Below are 21623 nucleotides of genomic sequence, written 5' to 3' on the forward strand. Positions count from 1 at the left end.
ATAGAAGTTCACCTCATATGTCACTGATTTTACTATTTGTCATTCCTTCAACAAAGGCTTCAGAGATCCTATTCTGTTCTCAGTAAAATGTTTAAAAGTACCATAAGCCAGCTTTTGGTAAAGATCATGGTAGAAAAACCCAACAAGTTCTCAATGGTTATGGAAGAAAAATATGAAATGCATGAAACAGTATTTTCCTAATATGAATGCTTTATATTTGAATGCACTCTTTCTGAATTCCATGACTCAGTGCTCCTTCTAATAGTGCGATCAGTAGTCTTAAGAATCTTCCTGTGCAGGTTTGGGTTTTAGGGAAATGTTTTCAGGATTCTCACTAAAATCATAATTGACAAATTTAATCAATTTGTCAGTTCTAAATTTTTTAAAGTCACCAAACAGCTCCCTTGCTTATCTGTCCATATAAGTAATTCTCTACTAATTTGTGTCTCGTGACATATAAAACTAAGATTGTATGAGGGCATGTAGTGCGAAGTAGTAGGGGAGCCCTTCACAATTATTTATGTATTTATAGATCTTGTAGACTTCCACTGTGCTATTCCAAGAATTTAAGTTTCTTGTCAATAGGAACTGGGCCAAAGTAAGTTTATGCAGTATTGGTATCCCTATCTGTTCTCTCAATTATTATTTTCTTCAGTGGAGGAAATGCTGCCAGTGCAGTCATGTTGAAATTGTGCTTATTAATTCATAAAAGCCTTGGAAATAAACAGTTGCATTTGTTGGTTGCCTGGACAGCTGGAGTTCATCTAAGTGATCTTTGCTTTGGGCCACTTTCCAAGCTTGCTGGCTGGGGATCTGTGTTTCTGGCTTACAGCCAAACTTAAGGTGGAGAAAAACGCTCCAAATGTCAGATGCTTCTAGGAAGTGTGGAGGATGAACTGTGTTCATCTTGCTTGCAGAGTGAGCATGTTCTGTTTTTTCTCTTTGTAAATCCTACTTGCCTGGTGGACGTGTGTCAGAGTAAGAGCAATCCGAAAGGAGATATCAAGGAAACAGACAGATGAACTCAGTCATAATTTGTCCCATGTGGGCATTACTGAGTGGTCCAGAATGTGCAAGGTGGAAGATCTGTGGAGTTGTCAAGTTTCTTTCCAATGAACGTGCCTAGGAACATCTGAAGTGAAAGATTAGCATGACTTTAATCTTTTCATAGACTGAGGTTCAGAAATTATGTATTTATTAAAGTTACATTTTATCTATCAGAAAGTGTTGGGCAATAACCTAGTCTTGGGGAAAGGAAAATTAGAACTGGGGAGGAATTGAGGGAGATGACTCATTCAGAGTAAACAAACTCTCAGAATATTTTAAGTGCAGAATTAGTTTGTGCTCTCTGTATGAATCAGAGTATATGTTCTTAAGATAAGTACATATACTTCTCTTGAACAGCCAGATATATTTCAAGGCCTTTCAGTTTTCTTGAGAAGAAGGCTTCATCATAATGTTGCAGCATTGCACACCCACTGGAGGTTTATTCTCTCAGTCAAATTCTTCTCTGTGAATTAGGAGAGCTTCACTCAGAAGTTCTGCTTTGAATAGAAATCACATATTGGTATCCAGCATAAGTTTCGGTATGTTTTGGAATGTTTGTCTGTGTGCTGGGAGAAAACTAGTAATTCTCTGCCAGAATTATCACGATTAGCTTCTTGCATCTTCTTCATAGTGATGGGACAGGATTTGTGCAATTATTAACTTATACCCTCCAGGCAATACAGAGGAAATAGTGGGATACAATTTGGCTGCTTCAAATCATCTCCCTTTCTAAGTGACTGGTTAAAAATACCCTTGTTCTTAAAGGCAATTATTATGTTTCTGAAAGTGTTAAAATTCACTGTAAAATACTTCTTGGAATTAGAATTCATGGGTTTGATCTAGTGCCACTGGTAGTTTGTTGCCAGATTGAATTGTATGATTTTATGGTTTGCTTTGTGGCTTCTGATCTTTTTGCCATGAGTATGGCAAAAAGCTGTGGGGAGACTCTTACTTGCTACACTCTGAGAAAACAGAATGGCATTCTAATCTATTTTTCAGAGCCCTACCCTTAAGATACAGGCCCAGTAGCTTTTTGTTCCTCTTTTTATATTTTACTGTTAGTGGTTCTTAACAGTGGGTTAATAAAATAGCATGTTCCAGATATCACTGTTTTTTGTTTGTTTTTTTCCTTTGGGTCATCCTTCAGTAATATATTTTTTAGTATTTTTAAGTGAGCGGAGATATATTCAGAGAGTTCTGGAAAAAAAAAAAGTGAAATAGTAAATTCTGAGTTAAAAAAAGAATAAACTTTTAGGTACAAAAATCTTTCATGAGTCTGAAAAGGAAGACCCTATCTTTAGGGAAAATTAAGGTTCAGAACAGCTGATACAAACTAACTTTTTTGCTTTAAAAGTCTGCTGTTATTATAGCATAGAGAGGATATACTGTTATCTCAACGAGTGGGACAAAAAGACAAACCTGCAGGTAGGAATTGAGAGCATTTCCTACCTACTGGGATATCTCATTACAGTGTAATTGTTCTTATTTAGTAATTGTGAATGAGAGTTCCAAGCTACAGTAATATGTGGCATACTTACGTACGTAAGTACTATTAATGGAGGGATGATTTGTCTTCAGGTAATTTTTGTATGAGGCAATGAAGTGGCTTTTTGACAAATATGAGAGTTTTCTTCTAAGGCTGTTGGTGAAACATCCTCTTTAGTGTCACTAATTCAGTTCTTTGGAGAGCACTGCTGAGAGAGCCAGTGTGACAGTGTCCAAACTGTGGGTGTGTATTAGAGGGGGTTTGTACATTTCAGGTGCTTGCTGCTGCTGTGTGATTGTTCTGTTCAGTCTGCAGGATTTACATGTATCATTGTAAAATTAACTCTACGTATATGGATCATAGTATCTACAATGTGATCTTGACATTGAAGTGTCTCAGGAGCTGTGTGATAATGAAATGGAGCTTTATAATGTGATAAAAATTAGTGAGGAAATAAGGATTTTCAACTAAGATAACTAGAGTATGTCAGTTCCTTTCTTCAACATACTTATCAAGAAGTTGCCTCATTGAGTCATGTATAACTATATCCATAATCTGTAGTAATTATTGGTGCTTTTTTGGTGGGGGGAAGGGGACAGCAAAAGAAGTTTTTTCTGTTACTGAGGAGACTGTCTTTTATTTGTCAAGCAGCTTGAGAATGCTTAATAGGTACTACTGATGAACTTTGAAGAGAGACCACTTGGTTGGACAAGTTTCCTTTTAATGAATAATGAGTGAAACACATGAAAGACCCTTCTTAGTACTGAGCATAAAAATTCACAGTCTTTTTTGTAATTCTGCATGAAAAATGCTGTATAATTTATTTGGGCTCATTGTGCTAGATACAATTTATGAACTTCAGCTCGGATAGGACTGAAATCTGTTACTCTCTCATACCATTACTGAGACTTGCACACTGAGTCTTTCCTCCTTCCAGTGGCTGTATTTTCAGAGTAGTCTTGTTTGTGCTTATGATTTATACACCTGTGATGCATGACATGAGGTCAGTGGACCATACGCTTTACTCAGACAAGAATTTGACCACTGCCTATTGGGTTTGCATTTTTCATGTTCTGTTTTTAAACACATATTTGTGGTATTGTTTAATGTGTAAAAACCTTTAACACTATGTTGGTTTGCTCTTTCTCTTAATGGAAAAAATAGTGGGTATTTGTGTATTATGCATGTCAGTTCTGAACAAAAATACTAGTGTATTTCTAGTAGTTATGCCAGTAGATGCTATTTACAGAAATGAAAACTTAATTTTAAATTGGCACCCTACAAAAATTACTCATTAATCCTACTTCATGAAGCTGCTGAAGTTGTTTATTGCAGCTGTTACAAAGTTGCTCTGTTATAGATATTAATATGAAATCTGAGTTTGTTAATAAGTTGATGCCGGGATCTATGAAGAACATCATGTTCTAACTGTACTAGCTGTCCAACAGAAATACCTCATCAAATTTGAATCTGGTTGCACTACAAAATCTTTCTGGTTATGAAAGTATCAGTTTTATTCTTTAAATGACTAATTTAAGTGTGTATATGGCTTAAGAACCTGTTGTGTCTCATCTGACTGAAGTTGTTCAGGGTTAACTCATTAAGCTTTGTTTTATTGTGATCCAGCAAATGCATCCTCTCAAAATACAGTTACCAGAACAGGATGCAATCACAAGTTTATATTTAAAAATGCTATTTGTTCAGGGAAGAAAGAGGTTTTACATACTGGCAGATCACATAATATGTTTAACGCTATTTCACATCACTTGATGTAGTATTTGCCAGGGTTGTTTCATCAAAACCAGTCAGTGAGTCATCTACAGCCACTTGGAGTCACAAAAGGCATCTTCACTGTTAGGTGCCAGTTTCTGGGTGGCAGTGTGTAGAGTGCAGAATCCAATGAATGTTACTTTAAACCAGTCAAAATGGTATGATAATTAAGTTATAGACAACTCATTTCTCATGGGTGCATGTAATGGTTGGCTGGGGAGACTGGGTTCCTCATGGGCCTCTAGAAACTTCCATTGAGGTTAGGGGAAAATATGGGAGTTCTCCCCTGGGTGGAGTACTGTCTTCTGTAGTTTGGCATGGATCAGTGCTAAAGTTGAGTGGCGAGTCCCCGCTTACAGCCAGGGAGTCTGCACCTATGAAGTACTTAGTTCTTGGTGTCTCATGGATCCTGGAAGGAATTAATGGTTGCTTGTGGATTTCAAGGTCATGCGATATGGAGAACATGTTCTTCTTCCCTGTTCCTTCCTTACATGTTGACTTCTGGCCACTGATGCCCTAGCAGCTGTTGGCACTTAAGGGTATAGCTGCTTCAGTGCCCCTAATCTAATTCCAGAGACCAGCCTTTCTTGGGCTTGAATGTCTCAAATCTGGACTCCACCACTGGATTTGTCAGACATATTTCTTTAGCAGGCATTACTGTGACTGTGTGACATACTGTGACGTATCTTTAACTACAAAGCAACTAAATACAAACCACAGCTTTTAGAATGTGTATCTAATGAGATCTGGAAAGACTGTGTCATTCCTTATGCTACTGACTAATGCATTTTAATTAAAGTAATTGACCTGCATACTAAGTGCAGGCACTAACAGCATGCTAAATTCAGTTCATGCTGTACTAAAAATGCTGTGTTTGGGTATCTTTTGGCCTGCATAACTGTCAGCTGGCACAGTGCTCTTCTTTGTTGGCCGATGGACAGACTACTTTCTCTCATAGCTTCAGTCCTAACTATGTGGCTGGTACAGCGTCCTGTAAATTGCTTCAGTTGTCTATCAATTTATTCTCGTTTAGATACAAAATGCTGAATTCCAAAGTCCTCCTTAGAAAAATCTCCTTTTAGAGGGAACCTCTGCTCAAGTTGAGGACATGTGAAACTTTGTTTTCAGTTATCTCTAAGGAGAAGCCCCCAAACTGTCCTTCTTATGTGACCCCTTACCTTTGCTCTGTATTCCCTATATTTTTCTGTGACATCTTTTGAGTAGCCTTTGTAGCAGCACCTGCTTATAACTACAATTTGTCCTGGGTTCAGCAGCAGCAGTCATGTTTCTCCTCCTTGGTAGCTGGTGCAGTGCAGTGTTTTGACTTTCGGCCTGGGAACAGAACTGATAGCGATGTTTTGGTTTGGCCAAAGACTTTGTGAGCCTCATGCTCTGTCAGGGAGGAGGGGAAGCCGGGAGGAAGCAGAGACAGGACACCTGACCCAAACTGACCAAAGAGGTATTCCATACCACAGCACGTCATGCCCAGGATGTAACTGGGAGTTAGCCGGAAGGGCTGGGAGACTGCAGGGTTGGAGGAGGTATCGGTCGGAGCTTGTTCGGGCTGAGGGGGGCGAGTTATCGGTTGGCTGGTGCTGAGGTGTTGTATTCTCTTCCCTTGGTATTTCCTTTATCATTGTTATTATTGGTGGTAGCAGTAGTGATTTGTGTTATACCTTAGTTACTAAACTGTTCTTATCTCGACCCGTGGGAGTTGCATTCTTTTCGATTCTCCTCTCCGTCCCTCCGAGAGCAGGGGGAGGGCAAGAAAGGGGGGGGAGTGAGCGAACGAGTTACCTGACTGGGTTTAAACCACGACAGATTTTTGTCTTTGTTGCCTTCTAATCCCTCCCTACAAAGAGCCTAACAGATTTGGGATCATGTTTCATCAGGGTACTGGTGCCATTATAGCTGGTGGAACTGGAGGAATAAACGACTGAGAGCAGTTCATGCTTTGTGCCTTGATGAAATGCGGGTTGGCTTCTGATCTGCAATTTTTGAGTTATAAAATAACCAGAGTACAGGTTTTTGCTCTCAATGAGGAAGGGAGAATGGTTTGTGTTTCTCAGTCTCGAAGGTATGTAAATTTACATAGATTTCTTGCAAGCCTATTACTATGATTTTAAGTTTGTGGTTGGTAAAGGTAATTTCCATTCCATGTGGCATTCTTTGCATGTACACTTGCTCTCCAGGGATTCACCAACATGCTTGTGGTAGCTGTGAGTGATCTTCATCCTTTCCTGTCTTCAGCTACGGACCATTGCAGAGACCATTAGGAATTGAGGCTTTTTTTGCCGTTTTGTGCAACACTTCTTATGTTCAACAGTCCAGATCCTCATGTAAAAATGCCTGGAAGTTGTGTTTGTATCTGCTTAAACTGCTGAGTTCATTGTGTGATTCACTGTGTTTCAGCCACCTGCACTGTAAAATCAGTCATGCCTCATGCAAAATGTAGCCTTAGAGGTTCTTCACCTTTTTGTGTTACTCGTCTATACAGCTGTCTTTCACCAAATTCTTCCTCTGTTAAAATTGCCCTGTTTTGATGACTCTCTTGAGCATAGGTCAAGAAATCTTAATTTTTCAAAAATATGTGTTCCTTCCAAAGCTTTCTCTAAGCTTTCAGAAATCTGAACTGGTTTGTTAAGTTGCCTTTATTGAAATCAGTTCTCTTTTGTTTGGCATCATTATGTGATCAGAGGATGGAGGTGTATTCATGGTATAGGGATACATTTATTAAGCAAAGAAGGAATTCCTTATTAAATTCTATCTGCCTTGCAAAAGCATTTCTCTGTCTACCTTTTCCTTTCACAAAAACAGTGATTGGGCAGGATATCGGTGTCTCAGCTTAAGTGCAGTATATTTAGTCATCATCTTCTCTAGAGGACTGTTGACATTCTTGATAATTAGATGAAATCAACTTTTTTTTTTCCTTTAATAAAAAAGTTGTTTAGTATGTAAAAATTAAAATGTACCATGTCTCTGGAAACATTATTGCTAGCCCCAGTTAAGAGGTACTCTGCTTCCTTAAAGATGTCTAATACGCATTTGTGTGATTTGGAAGATTTACTGCACTTCAAAGATGAAGGTGACATTTCCCTGATATTTTATACATAGCTTGAAAAATTGGTCCTCTGAAACTCTTAATTAAAACAGGTAACAGTGCAGTCAACTTAACTGTACATTCTGTTCTGATAGTCTTTCAAAAAGAAAGCAAAGGGTCAATTGTGAATACATGCTGCTTTTTAAAACATTAATTCATTTGTACAAAGTGTATGATGACATCTGATGCTTTCCTAAGTAAAATCTGCCAATTTTTTTTTGTCTCCAGGTTTTTGTCTCCAGATAGTTCACCAGTCTCTTGTGTAATGATTTTTTTTTTAATTGCTGTTTCTGTGAACAGAAAAAAAACCACTTTTCTAGTCTGTGTTGCACCTTAAAGATTCTGGTATATAAGTAATCAAAATAGTAGAAAACTTTATTTGGAAATAAAGCAAAGATTTTTGATAATAAGTTGAGTGAATTCCTTGTTATAAATTATACAGATTATATCTGTATTTGTTTTTTTATGTTAGTGTTATATATGAGTAATTACATTCCTGCAGAGTGGATTGTTTTAACAGTGCTTGATTTCACATATAACAGTAATGAACTCAAGAGTTACTGCTCAAAACAAGGTCTGAATGTTCCTGAAGATATCAGGTCACTATTTACTTTAGTGCTCTAAACCAAAAAATATGCTAGAAGTTTTGTGGAAAGGGAGAGAAGATAGAGAAGAAAACATTACGTCACTGTTTAAATTGATGTGCGCCTGCTTCCCATATATCTCAGAGCTGCAGAATAATTTAAATTGGAAGAGATCTCAGGGAAGCCATCTGGTCTTGCTTCTTGCTCAGAGCAGGGTCATATGTTATGTCAGGCTGCAAAATCCCTTCTTGCAGTTGAGGTTCTAGCAGCTCTAGTGATGGAAGTCTCTCTGGGCAATGTTTCAGTATTTGATCAGTCCTTATTGTGATTCTTTTCCCCCGAATATCTAACCGGAATTCTTCTCTGTTGCTGTTTTCCTTGTGTTGTATACTACCCAGAAGAATCTGCCTCCAGGTAATCACTTATTTTCAGCTCTGTAAATTACAAAATTTATGTAGGAGAATTCAGAAAGGCAAAATAATGCACAAATATGTGGAGGAGTTTCTCTGGAATTAGTGAATGAGTAGATTGAGCTTCACAGACTTGAAAAGCAGACTAAAGGGTTATGTGATAAAGATATATACAATGTGTTGGGTGTCATGGAGAAAGTGAACGCGGAATGCTGGTTGTTCGCTGTCTCTTCAGAAGCAAGAAGTAGGGGCCATCAGATAACCACAGAGGCAGATGATTCAAAGCAAGCAGACAAACGTGTTCTTCAAAAACATGTAATGAAGTTGTGCAATTGGTTGCTACAGCAGTGGTCTGTAGTAGTTCATACAGATTCAGAAAGCAACTGAAAAAACTCCTTCCATAACTGTTACATGTAGAAACATAACATCTTACATGACCAAGGCAGATCTTATACCACAGAACTTAAGCGGACAAATATATGCTCTAAAGAATTATCATTTGTCTTTTCCTGAGGGCCATTAGGCCGCTGGCATAGCCTGGGCTGTATCTTTTGTCTTAGAAAACGTAGCTGGTCTTAAATTTCACACCAGTAAGTCTGTGTTTTTCTGGCTACACCCTGCAATTCAAAAGGTGGAACATTAATTTACATCCAGTACAGTGGTTTACAGTATGCGTTCCTCAATTATGCATAATTTCTGCTGCTTTGGAAGGTGTTGCTTGTGTTTAAAACAGAAAGTGTGACCTTATCAAGAAATTATTTTTGAATAGGTGTGCTGTTTAATTGGTTTCACTGTGTACTGGAGATATTTTTAATTACCTTTGAATGTTTTAATTTTTAGTAAATGTACTGTGTACTTCGTCATGGCTCTGCACAGTGCTGCTCTCAGTTCTAGATACCTATAACAGGAAACTAAGAAAACACATATTTATTATATTTCTGGGAAGGTGCTCTGAGAATAATGATCTGTTCAGCTCAGATAATCAGCTCATATTCAGCCAGCAACTCTCATTCCATTTGTGAGTGCCATGTTAATAGCTTAAAATACCCTGTTTTGTTTGGTAAAGACAGTGTGATTCTTTATCTGGTTTTCTACCTGTGGTCTTTCTGAGATACCCAGAGGAAAAAGAAAAAAAAATAAAAATGCTTTTCAGGTATGAGGTTAGTCTTACTTCAGAAATAAAGTCATAGACTTTAAGGACATCAGTCATCTGCTGTTCAGGTTTTAATATACATCAGCGTTTACATCTCCACAAGTATGTGCTAATACTTATAAAACAGAGACACAAAGATTTTGTGGTTACAATCCTCATCCAGTCATCAATAGGCAGGCTAGAGTTCCTGTTACAGTCTGTTACACAGTTTTGGGGTGTCTCCTGAGTAACTTCTAACACCCACTGCTGAAGTGATTAATGCAGAGATCCATTTTCAGAAAATTATTTTCTCTAAAGCTTCTTTGAAGAATTCTTGATTATAAATCACTAAACTCCATTCTCATGCCAGACATTTATAGCCTTCTAAAAGCAAAAATTTTCCTTTTTCTTCCCATTATGTGAATTTGAAGCTTTAAGATGAATGTTGTTCTGTACCTTTTTCATCAGGAAAATTGAAGCATTTTCTTTATGAAAAAGAGAATGTCTTAATTGCTCTGGCAGATACTGTCTGGTATGTCTTTTTTATCTGTATGTTCGTTCGAACATATAATTTTCAGTAACTACCAGGAACCCCTCCCTTCTGGTTTTATTAGAGCTCTTGTATTATGCTGAAAGAGTTTTCATCAAAATCTCTAAGGACCAGATCCCAAGCCAAATTGCAGAAACAGTACTATCATGCTCACCTTTTAGATGTCGCTGATAATGCAATGTCCTTTTCTTGAGAATTTAGTTCCTCTTTCAGTTGAAGGGGTCTCATCATATTTCCTCTAAATTTCCTATGAAGCTTCTCTGATTCCATTTGCAAGCTCACATTCAACCTCTGTATCCTGTTCATATTACCTATATGTACATGTTTGGCTAGTGTTTTTACCAGTATTAAATATATGCTGCATTGTCCATTGTCCCTCTTACTGCTAATCTTCCACCTTTTGATCAGTAGAGATATGTTACTCTTAGCCTGTCGCTTGGGAGCATTAGCTCTTTTTTCTTTCTTAGATCCCTGTCCAGCTTCCTACTTCCTTGCTTTTCTAAAAAGAGTGTGTATATATATATATATATATAAAATAACATCTAACATACAGCCATTTTTTCTGGATTTATACAGCTAAAAGGCTCTTTGGGGCTTTTATGTTATGCAGCTCAATTTAAGAAAAATCTTTTGCACTGTTGCTTTGTCTTGTTTAGGTTCATTCAAAATACCATTGTGAATGTGATTCTTAAGGCCTGTTATTTTGGTTGTGTCACAGTTCTGGGTATATTGTATTATTTTTCATGCACTCCAAGTTCTGTGATGATTTTGCCCTGTGACAGAACTGCATGTCAGGCAAAAAGGAGATTTTTGTCCACAAGACCCTAACAGTTGCAGTGCATGGCCATAGAAGATAAATTTTAGGGAAAAATCCATTAAAATGGACAGGAACTCATGTTGCACAAAATCCCCCAGAGTGAACATAACGAAAGAGAAGCTTGGCTTTCTGTGTTTCGTATAGAAAATGCACTTAAGGAAATCCTCAGCCAAAACAGGGAGTGCTTCCCTTGCATTTTACGGCTGCCCTGAATCCTGCACTTCTTTTAGGGTTTTATTTTTCCTTTCTCCATCTTGTCGAAATTGAAAAATGGAAAGTGAAATTAAGAGAGCCTGAGTGGTTGCCTTCTGCTGTGACATCTCTTGAAAAGGGCTGAGGTAGTTGTTTTGACTGTTAAGAAGGAAAAAAAGAACTGGAACAAAAGTCCAATTGAAATGTATACAGCTGGAAACAGGAGTTCAGCATTCCTTGTTTTGTGGCAGAATTATAACAACACTGCTGCATCCAAAATTGATTTCTTGTAAAATATGACAGAGGACTTTAATCTGATGGTTACAAGTAGCTGCTGTCAACAAGTTTCTCAATAAAAGCTATTTTTCGTAATAAATCCTTTCTATATTATTTGGAAATGAAAGCAGTAGTGCTTTGCATTATTATCAAACAGGATAATGACAATAATTCCCACCCATAAAACGGTTCTTTGCTTTCAGTCTTCCATCAGTCCGGAGTAAGTAGTTGGCTTTTCAGCAGTTTTGGTAGGTGTAATCGTCCAATGTGTAGAAAATTTATTACCTGCTCTAGGTCCCAGTCCCAAATGTGGTGGAGACTCATTTAAATGCATTCCAGAGAGTGATTAGAAATCCAGCTAGTCCTAAAATGGAACTATCGGTCAATGAATTTTTCATAATTCCCTGTATGATGTACCGTCATGCCACAAGTACACTTAAAACACAATCAGAGAAATAGATTATGAGTGTCCTCTAATGGCAGTATGTATTTTTATTTGTATCTAGCTTCTTAATGATAAACTACAATTTATTCTACAATAATTTAGTCATTGAATAAAATTCTGTGGCCCACAAGTTAGTTTTCTTTTTAATGAAATTGATGTAGTATAAAATAAAGGAATCATAGTATGATTTTGCTAACATCTCTGAAAGTCATTCATTTAAACCAAAATGAAACTGAATCAGCTAATATGTTTTATAGCTGGATCATGTATTCTAGGAACCATGCTACTCCATAATGCTCTGTACAGCATCATTCATGGAGAGCTCCCAGTTACTTTCCCATGTCCTCATCAGGTTTGTTAGTCAAGATAGTAACATGTCTTATGAGTTTGTCTGAAGTGTATGTAGTGACTACATAGCCAGCAAGGTTGTCCTGGTTGGTCTGATACCTGATGTTTGTTGGAGTGAGTATTGTGTGGAATTACAATGAACTTTTTTTCCTGAGGACATGGAGAGTCTTTGCTCTCTGTTAGCTTCCTTCAGATACCCTGAGATAATCCTTTCATCTACTAAACCCTTTGCTAAATTGTGAGGGCCTTGGCTGAGAGATTCAAAATTTGATGTAACTGGGATGGAGATCAGTGAAGGATAGCTCTGATGAGCATTTCCTTTTATTTTGGAAAGTAGAGTTAAAATAATGCTCTGACTTAACTAGTAAGATTGTACGCACGCATAAATATAAAATTTAATTTGTATGATATAATATGTATAATATAAAAAAAGTAGATGGGCTGTTCTGGGTTGTATTCTTATATAAGTTTAGGAAAAAAATATAAGTCATATGCATAAAAAAAAAACCTCTTCACACTGGTGATTATACTGTTCTCAGTGAAAACTGGTTTCCTGCAAAATGAAATGGATCCTTCTAAGGTGGTCTGCATCTGAGGAATGGCGAAAAAAGAGAAAAAGTCTTTAAAAGACCACTGTTGCTGCTTTTCAGTTTTATCCAGGTTGCCCTAAAAATTCTTAAATGGAAGAAATAAACTCAGTACAAGCTATGGTTGTGTGTGTCACATGTTTGATAATGCCTGCTGTGCCAACAAATTATAAGTCTTGATTGCTGTAAGATACAGAGTAGTTTCAGTATGGCAGAGAGAAAGTGCTGTGAAAATACTGAACAGAGTTCATAAATGTAGTTTGAACAGGACATGCACCACATTTTGAACAAAGTCCTTTAATCTGCATTTTCATGCTCATTCTGTTTAATGTGACTATTAGCCTCTGTGTAGATTTTGGTGCTGCTTGTCAAAGTCCTCTGGTGTTTGAGTCCACGAAGCTTTCTGGTACTTAGGAGTCAATAAACCTCCCTGTTGTATAAAAAACATTTTTCAGTAAGGAGAATTTGGTGACTGTAGAGCCACACTTGTAGTTTGGTGTTGTTGTTAAATAAACATACTCTTAGCTTAAAATAGAAAGAAAACTTCTGAGTTTGTTTAGGGGAATTGCAAATGGAATTCATGCATCTTTTTGGTAACTTACTTTTTTCCTGATTTGTAAGAAGAATACATTTAAGTGCAGTTAAATATCATGGCGCACTTCTGAAGAGATGTGTGAAATAAGTGGATCATTCAATGCCCAGCATGCAAACAAAATTAGTCTTTGTCACCCTCAGTCATTAATAAGATTTTTTTTTTCTGTTTATTTCATCAATATTGCAAAAATAAACATCAGGTCCCAGCACAGAGATTTTTTATTATAAGAAAATTAATTGACATAAAATATTACTTGAGTCTGATGAAAAGGAATATAAATGTTATTGATGGGTAAATGGGCACATAGTTTAGGAATATTTCAGGGAATAATAAAATCCATATTGCTGTTTTTACTATTTGACTGGGTTTTGTGCTCTTTTGCCCAGCACATTGCATATTAAAGCACATTGCAGAATTCTACTGCCAGATAAATAGATTTCTATTGCTAAGACAATGTTTAACCTGTATCCTGTTAAGTAAACTGAGTCATTTTCAAGCACTGGTATATTCAGTTTTTGTTCCTCATTCTGAAGTCCTGGAATAAACTGAAGCTACTTTTATTATATTATCAGATTTTCGGTTTCTTCAGTCAGAGGTGTCCAAAACCTGGAAGCAACTTTTGTTTGTAACACTCGCAAACAGTGTAGTCTTGTCTCCATTATCAGTTGCTTATGGATAACCTATAGCTAATTAGAATGAGTTTATTCATGTGTGATCTCTCTGCTTCAGGTTTAATTACTTTGCAGAATCTCATTAAAATATCTTTCCTGTTTCTGATTGTGATTTGCAAGCAATAAACTCGGTTTGTCAGTGTTAAAATACATTTTTGTATTTTTTGAAAGATTCTTTGATACTAACTTGGAGAGTTGATGATAAATCAGAGGTTAAGTTATATGCAGGCTTTGGGTTAAGTGAAGTTATGAGTACCTGGAGTTTATGTTGACATGTGCTGAACTAGTGGTGCTTAAGGGCTGTTTCAATGTTCCAGTTAGATCTCTCTACTTACAGAGTTTAAAATCCAGATGGTGCCTGCACCTATGATTTACAGTAATGCCAGAAAGCAGATGGATCCTATAATTTGCACTGATTGCTACTAGTATTTACAAGTAGTCTGTTGTTAGAGAAGAACATGTTAATGAAAGGGAAAAAAAACAAGCATATATTAAGCAAGGGTAATGTACCTGTATATTTTTGTTTTACTATGCGGACTTTTTTTTTAAATCAGTGTCCTTTTAAAATAATAAGTATTTTAGGAGAGAGTGAACTGAGAATTATGTCCTGTACTTTTAGTATACAAAAGAATTTCAGTTCTCTTTGTAGTTAGCAATAGTGATACTTAAAATAGTTACACAAAATATTGAAGAAATTACAGAATTTGTAAATGAGTTAGCTTTATCCCACTGAAGTTTGCACTTCTCCAATAATTCAGTGGTCATATCAATTTGCTAGGTTTCACTGGAGATACTGTTTTTTCTCCTAGGACAAGAAAGACAAAGTCTCAAGATTTGATACTATACGTCATTCCATAGCTGGAATTATAAGGTCTCCAAAATCCATGCTGGGCTCATCCTCGGTAAGTAGCATCAATAATGTACTTGTTATAGTACACTGTGTTATTTTTACAGTTTAAGTGGGATTTTTTTTTTTCCTCAAACATCATGAATTTCCACCTATATGGACAAAAATTACATTAAAATGTTATAAAAACAGTGTTCTGATTGATCAGCAGACATTATAATATTGTGGCATATTAGTACGTGAGAACAACTTACTGCATTTAATAAAAAAAAAAAGAGAGAATTACATGTTTTTTATAGCTCTAAGACTGGTGATACACTTTCAAGAGTACCCTTCCCAGGGAGTCTGAATTACTGGAAATGCAGCATGTTGTCATAGCCTGTAGTAGGTCATGCATGTGTTAAATTGTTGCAATAATTATATTCCCCATATTTATTATAAAGGCACCAGTATATCAGCATGTTATTGCTACTACTTCTACTTCTTCAATAGCTTTTACTATTTAAATAATTCGGCATTATGCATCTTTCTTCAATCCCCACTAAAGGTGCTTGTTGAGTATCTCTTCTAGTTGGCTTTTGTTCAGGTTCCCTAATGGATGGAGAAACATTCTTGTTTCATTTGCTTTTGTATTGACTGTTTTCAAGAAGCTTGCAAGATTGATTAAAATACTGGAGCACCTCCTTAGGGAGGTGACAGATTATTTTTTTTTTTCCTGAAGTGGAACATCTTAACCCTTCCCCCTACCAAGAAAAAAAAAAAAAAAAAAAGCATTTTTGAGAAAATGTTAGAATGAATGAATTTTCTGGTTTATGCTGCAGCACTGAATCCAGGGACCCATTAAAGGATCCAGTAAACTTTATTTAAGCTAAACACTTCAGAATGTGTGGAAGAAATTACAGTTGCATATATGCATACAAACATGTATGTACATATATGTGTATTTGTATGCATAGGAAAATTGCAGTCATAAAGGAATGGAATGGAATAATGAAATAATAAATATGATAATGAAATAAAATCAGTACAGGAAGACTCTTCCTATGAGAAGTGTGAAAGTTGCATGACATATGCAATTATTTTTTAAAATATTGAAGTGTCCTTGGAGATACATAAAATCTCAACAGTATCCTAATCTTTGCTTTATAAAACTTCTAGTTGACATAAATGTGCAACATTTCGTAATAAAAACATATTAAAATGTATATTGCTGTGGTCTCTGTTCTTTGTGTAGGCCTAGAACTTTGTCTATTTGTATGTGTTGTACAATTTGTTTAGATTTTTAAATTTTTTTTTAATATTTAAAAGTACTACCCAAAACTGCTTCAGAGAAAAATTGGAAGAGAAAAAATTGCAAGAAGAGTCAAGATAAAACACTTCGGATTAAATTGGGGAAGTTGATGGAAAAATCTTCATTGGCTTTAAAGTGTCATTTTAAAGAACTTACGTGACTCATTTTGATATTCATTCCAATCTGTGTCACTGTTAATTCCATGAAAGTTGTGTATATACATGGTGGGTAGGATTGCTGAAACCTTGGAATATGTTTGGGAGAAGTAAGACCTGAATTGGATCATTTGAGGCAGAAAGTAAAATCTGAATAACAACTGTACTCTTGATTACTTATCACTTAAATGCATTTCAGAGTCAGAATATATAAACTAACCAATTTTCAGTTTTGCCGTGTTTTGATTCAGCAATTTGTCGTGTGTTAAAAAACCTAACCATGCATATACAGCTAAAATTTACTTTGCAAATTAGTACTTAGCTCCTAACGTGGTCAGCTGCTAGGCTTTTTCATGGTGACGGTTACATCACTGTGCTTATTGCTAAATGTGTAAGCTGGTACTTAAAACTTATTACCCATCAACAAAGTATCCAAAGTGATTATTGAAGGTGTGATATAAAATAATTTTAACACATGTAAAAGAATTTATTTATTTTTTAATAGATTAAGACCAAAAAGGATCTTGAAGCAGAGTAGGAAAAAGTGTGATGTGAACTAGCTGTTTTCATATTATGTGTTTTAAGTGTATTGAAACTTTCAGAAGTAGAGCCATATCTTGGTTTAAATACAGTGCTATTCTAAAACACCATCCCATATTTAATTGGTGGGAGAAGTTGGATTTTACGTGTAATTAGAGGAAACAGGTTTTTTTTTCATATTCATAGAGAAACCGCACTTCCAAAAGCAGCCAGGAGTTCACCTGTTACTTAAATTATTTTTGTGCTGTCAGAATGTGAAGATAAAGGGTAATATAGGGAAACAGTATAGTTTGAAGAGCAAGGTTAGTAATTCATGTGCTTCTTGTGGGGAAGATTCTAGCCAGTTTTCTGTAATAGGAAGAGACACAAGTTTAATGAAATGAGTGAAAACAAGAAAAGGGGCAACTTTCATGTACATGTAGGAGTGCAGTGCTATGAAGGAACTGTATGAAGAGTTGGAATGAATAGCATCATGAATACCAGTGTCTGCCCCACTGCCTATGTTTTTTTGCCACTGCGGCCTTTGAGCTTAGCACAGACATCTATTATTATTTATAACTTTTTTGTTGTTTTTTTTAGGCTAATAGGTGCAATTAATGTTGGTTTCATATGGTATGTTAGCATGTATGAATGAGCCAGGTATATGGAGGCAAAAGGTAGGATATTCCATAGAGAGTTATCTCTACACCTGGGTTAGAGCAATCCTAGGCACAGCTGCAGGTTGGGCAGAGAAGAGATTCAGAGCAGCCCTGTGGAGAAGGACTTGGGGATGCTGGTTGATGAGAAAATGAACATGAGCCGGCTTCAGTGTGCACTCGCAGCCCAGAGAGCCAACTGTCCTGGGCTGCATCAAAAGGAGCGTGACCAGCAGGTCAAAGGAATAAGTAAAGAGGACAGTACTAGCATGAGGAAGTATATGATGGCATTTTCCTCCACTCAGAAGGGATGTTTCATCAGGGCAGAGCAGTAGGAGAGGTTAATTCAGAACTGTATGCTTTCTTTGTATCTGTTTGTGCATAATTGAGGTGTGGGTCTTCCTACTGTTATCTAAAACGCAGCTCAGCAGGCTTGCCTGGGACACATTCGCATGCCTGTTCAACTCATGAAACAGAATGCACTGTTATTTTGTTCAGTTTTACTACTCTGGTGGTGAGAATTTCTATGAGTGCTGGCACTATTGATTTGACTGACATAGAGCTTAAGTAAGGGCTTTTCTGTATAGCCGTAACAAATAAATCTGAAGTGTTCGCTGACCAAAATACTAAGTGTTTCTCAGTTTCCTAAACAATGTAAGCATGTTAGAATTAATATTTTAAATTGGTAGTTAAAACTCATTAACTCCCATTTATAGCCAGTACACTCAGGTGCATATTCTGTGTTACAGTGTAAATGCTAGGAAAAATATCTCATAGAGCTATTAACTGATTTGGGATGCAGTTGGTAAATAAATTGGTGAAAACAATTTATCCAATTCAAATGCTTTGTATAAACCAATTTCTTATGTTTTTATATTTGAGAAGTTTCTGTCTTTAAAAAGAAATGGTTCATTTTGAATTATTAATAACACTTGAGATGTTTGAGAAAGAGTTGGTTAGCATGACTCTGGAAAAATGGAAGGCAAATGAAAAATATTAAATAGTTTTATGGCTGTTTCCATAATCTTTTGCTTTTTATATGTTATTTTTTTAGGTGATAAAAAGGTGATCACTGTGTCATTTTTGTAAATGTAAGAGCCTTGATTTTGTTTGTTGACAGAAATACATAATTTAGATACAGAAATAGAAATCGTTGTTTATCATGCTTTTCATGTAAAAGTAAACTAAAAATAAGCTATCAAAGTAACATTTTTTTCAATATTTTTCCAAAGTTCTTTGATGTAATTTCAACCACTGAGAAACCACTGGCTGAGCAAGACTGGTATCATGGCGCAATTCCAAGAATAGAAGCCCAGGAGCTGTTAAAACAGCAAGGAGACTTCTTGGTGCGAGAGAGCCACGGGAAACCTGGTGAATATGTCCTTTCTGTGTTTTCAGATGGACAACGGAGACACTTTATCATACAATATGCTGATGTACGTCTCTGACATAGTACTGGATATTTTAAATGTTAGGAAATATATAGTTTCAGCTAACCAGTGTAACCTATGCATAATTTACTATGGCAAATGGCTTTAGCCTTTATATGAAAATATGAAAGCCCTTGGAAATATTTCCATCAATGCTGAAATCAAGGGAGAGGAAAGATAATTTTGGGAAATAAGTTAAAATTACAAAATATGAGGTTATCCAACATCTTTTATGTTACTTTGAAAAGTCAAGATATTTCTGTAAATGTTTTGAAATCCAGAATTTGTTATTACTAGTTTATGCATGTACGTTTATTTTTAAACCCGTTTTCATAATTGGTACTTATTAGGCTACTTTTAATTCAGACTGTAAAGATTCCATTGAAAATTGCAAACATGCACAGAGGAGAAAGTAATCTGTGTTGATTTCTGTGTGGCTGGGAATTTAAACTGTTACATTAGAGACGCTTCTGTTCTTTTTAGCCCTACGGATATTGTTCAGTATAACAAAAACTTGTGGTAGTTGCACAGCTCATATGCTTCCAAGGACCAGAATTTATTTCCTTTTTGCTCTAACTTAGGAAAAATTGTCCATTTTAAACAGTATTTTAATTCTTATATGCCTTTTTGCAGTGTATTTCTTCTTACTCTTCTTAATGCATTATTTGTGTTTTTTAATGTATTATTTGCTTTACTTTACAGAATTTCAAACTTATTCAAAATATGACAGTTCTTATAACATTACTAGAAGTTCTTGAAGTATGACATATCAGCAAATCATTCTCAGTTTTGATTCAGTAATGCTGCCAAAACATATTTCAGTCTCTTACAATAAAATCTCCCACATACAGGAAAAAAAACCACAAATTTAATCATATAATGAGATTTACAAAGGGGGATTTACTTGTCAAAATCCCCAGCTGATGCAGCATGCCTGTATGAAGTCAATATTGTGTATTTGTTTGTTTTTTTTAATGAGAGGCAGTGATATTTTTAAAATTTGCAGAAGTTGGGAGGCTTTGCTTACAGAAGCAAATCATTATGGGCCCTAATCCCAACCCTAACCCTAACCTGGTGCAGCTGGAGTTTTAATTAATTTTCACCTAGAGTTTTCCTTATAGAAGTGAACCTTTACACAAAGTCAGGGTTGATTTTATTTTAATTTTATATCCTGAAAGCATTTTGACATGGCAGGATGAGGAATGAGAAAATAGGAGCAATTAAATTACCTGTACCTAGACACACAGTCTTACAAGGTGCTCGGATCTCTCTGATCCAGACACCGCAGAAATAAATGCACATTATATACTTGGCTGGAACAGGTTTGTGTAAAATACGCAACAAGTAGATCTTCATAGGAATTGGACTTCCTAGTCAGTTAAAATAGAGTATTTTGCTTAATAAGTATTACTTTGAGGCTTGCCTGTAAGATGACTCATTTTATATTAGAATTTTCCACCAAAAAAAAAGCTGCCTTTATTTCCATAATTTCACTACTTTCTCTTAGGAATGACATTTGAAATGTAAGACTGGTGCTGTTTAATATTGCATAGCTTGGATGGTCTAAACATCATCAGGTCACTCAATTTTTCTGCTTTTAAGTTTAGTAATAGAGCATTATGTTCATCTGTTTGTGGGATGCAGTTGTGTCAGATTTCCTTGACAATCATAGAAGTTAAAGCCTTTTTCTTAAAGAAATGCAGGACTCCTTATGTACTCCTATTTGATTAATTTTGTGCATTTATTGTGGTGGAAAAAAAAAAGAGCATTAATTGTAGAAAGAATAAAGCTTATTAGGCTCTGAAAAGTGTTTAGATGGTGGGATTGTTATGATCACATAACAAGCGGAATCGTATTCATGAGCATTTTGGTAGGGAAGTTTGAGGAGAGCTTAGTGCAAGAGATTTGTTTGTTAGCATTGGTATGCTGTGTGGAATCAGGTCTCTGTGACCAGTCAAATCACCCCCTTGGATCACTGAGTAGTCCCCATATGGAGACCAAACTTGTACTCTATCATTTTGAAGTTTAATGTTAATACAACTATGTGTGTGATAAATGACTTTAGCGTTCAGCTTTAAGCACCAAAATTCACTGTTGTCATTCAAGGCAGCTGTTGTTTCTTGAGTCTGTGCTATATCAAAATGTTAGTTATCTTAGTAAGACATTCAGGAGAATGAAATAAATACTTCTTTGCTATTTTTTTTCCCCATCAAGAGTGTGGGCAAAGATAAACAATGCCAATTTCAATTTTTCTCCTTAAAACCTGAAAAAATTATGTCATAGCATTTATTCATAGCTAAGAAAATGTTACATGCTTCTAAGAAACTAGTAAGGATTTAATTGTTTCCATTGTGTTTAATTACATATATATAAAAATAAATAAATTTATGAAGCAAGGGAGGGAATTCTGTCTTGCCCAACTTCTCTGTAAATTCTGTGCATAACCTGCTCTTTTTTTTTTTTTGGCTGCTGTAGACTCTTTTGGTCTATACTGCTTATTAAAGACCAATGCATCTTGTCCTCTGTGCTAGGGATTTATTAATTTTATCAAACATTGTAAATGCAGTAAGATCCAAGTTAGATAGTGTTACTCATCTCCTGTTTATTTTATTGCCAGATGTTTAGTTTTTAGTTTGTTATCTGTAATTCTTAGAACTTCAAGTAATTAGGAAGTTGGTTTTTTTTTTCTGTAGTTTAGAACATTTTTTTTTCACT

At 35.9% G+C, this 21623-nt stretch overlaps 1 protein-coding gene across 2 annotated transcripts in view; it reads left to right on the forward strand.

Annotated features, from left to right (window-relative positions):
- FER (FER tyrosine kinase) overlaps positions 1–21623 on the forward strand; it is a 147426-nt gene that overhangs the window by 59179 nt on the left and 66624 nt on the right. For both annotated transcript variants that reach the window (XM_057410458.1, XM_057410459.1), the window contains exons 11-12: positions 14820–14912; positions 18711–18914. In XM_057410458.1, coding sequence (XP_057266441.1) covers positions 14820–14912; positions 18711–18914 — 297 coding nt within the window. The remainder of the gene's footprint in view (positions 1–14819; positions 14913–18710; positions 18915–21623) is intronic.

Source organism: Pezoporus wallicus, unplaced genomic scaffold (assembly GCF_028554395.1).
Source record: "Pezoporus wallicus isolate ANWC-B61680 ecotype Strahan unplaced genomic scaffold, APGP_CSIRO_Pwel_v1 contig_2749, whole genome shotgun sequence".
Classification (NCBI taxonomy): Eukaryota; Metazoa; Chordata; class Aves; order Psittaciformes; family Psittacidae; genus Pezoporus; species Pezoporus wallicus.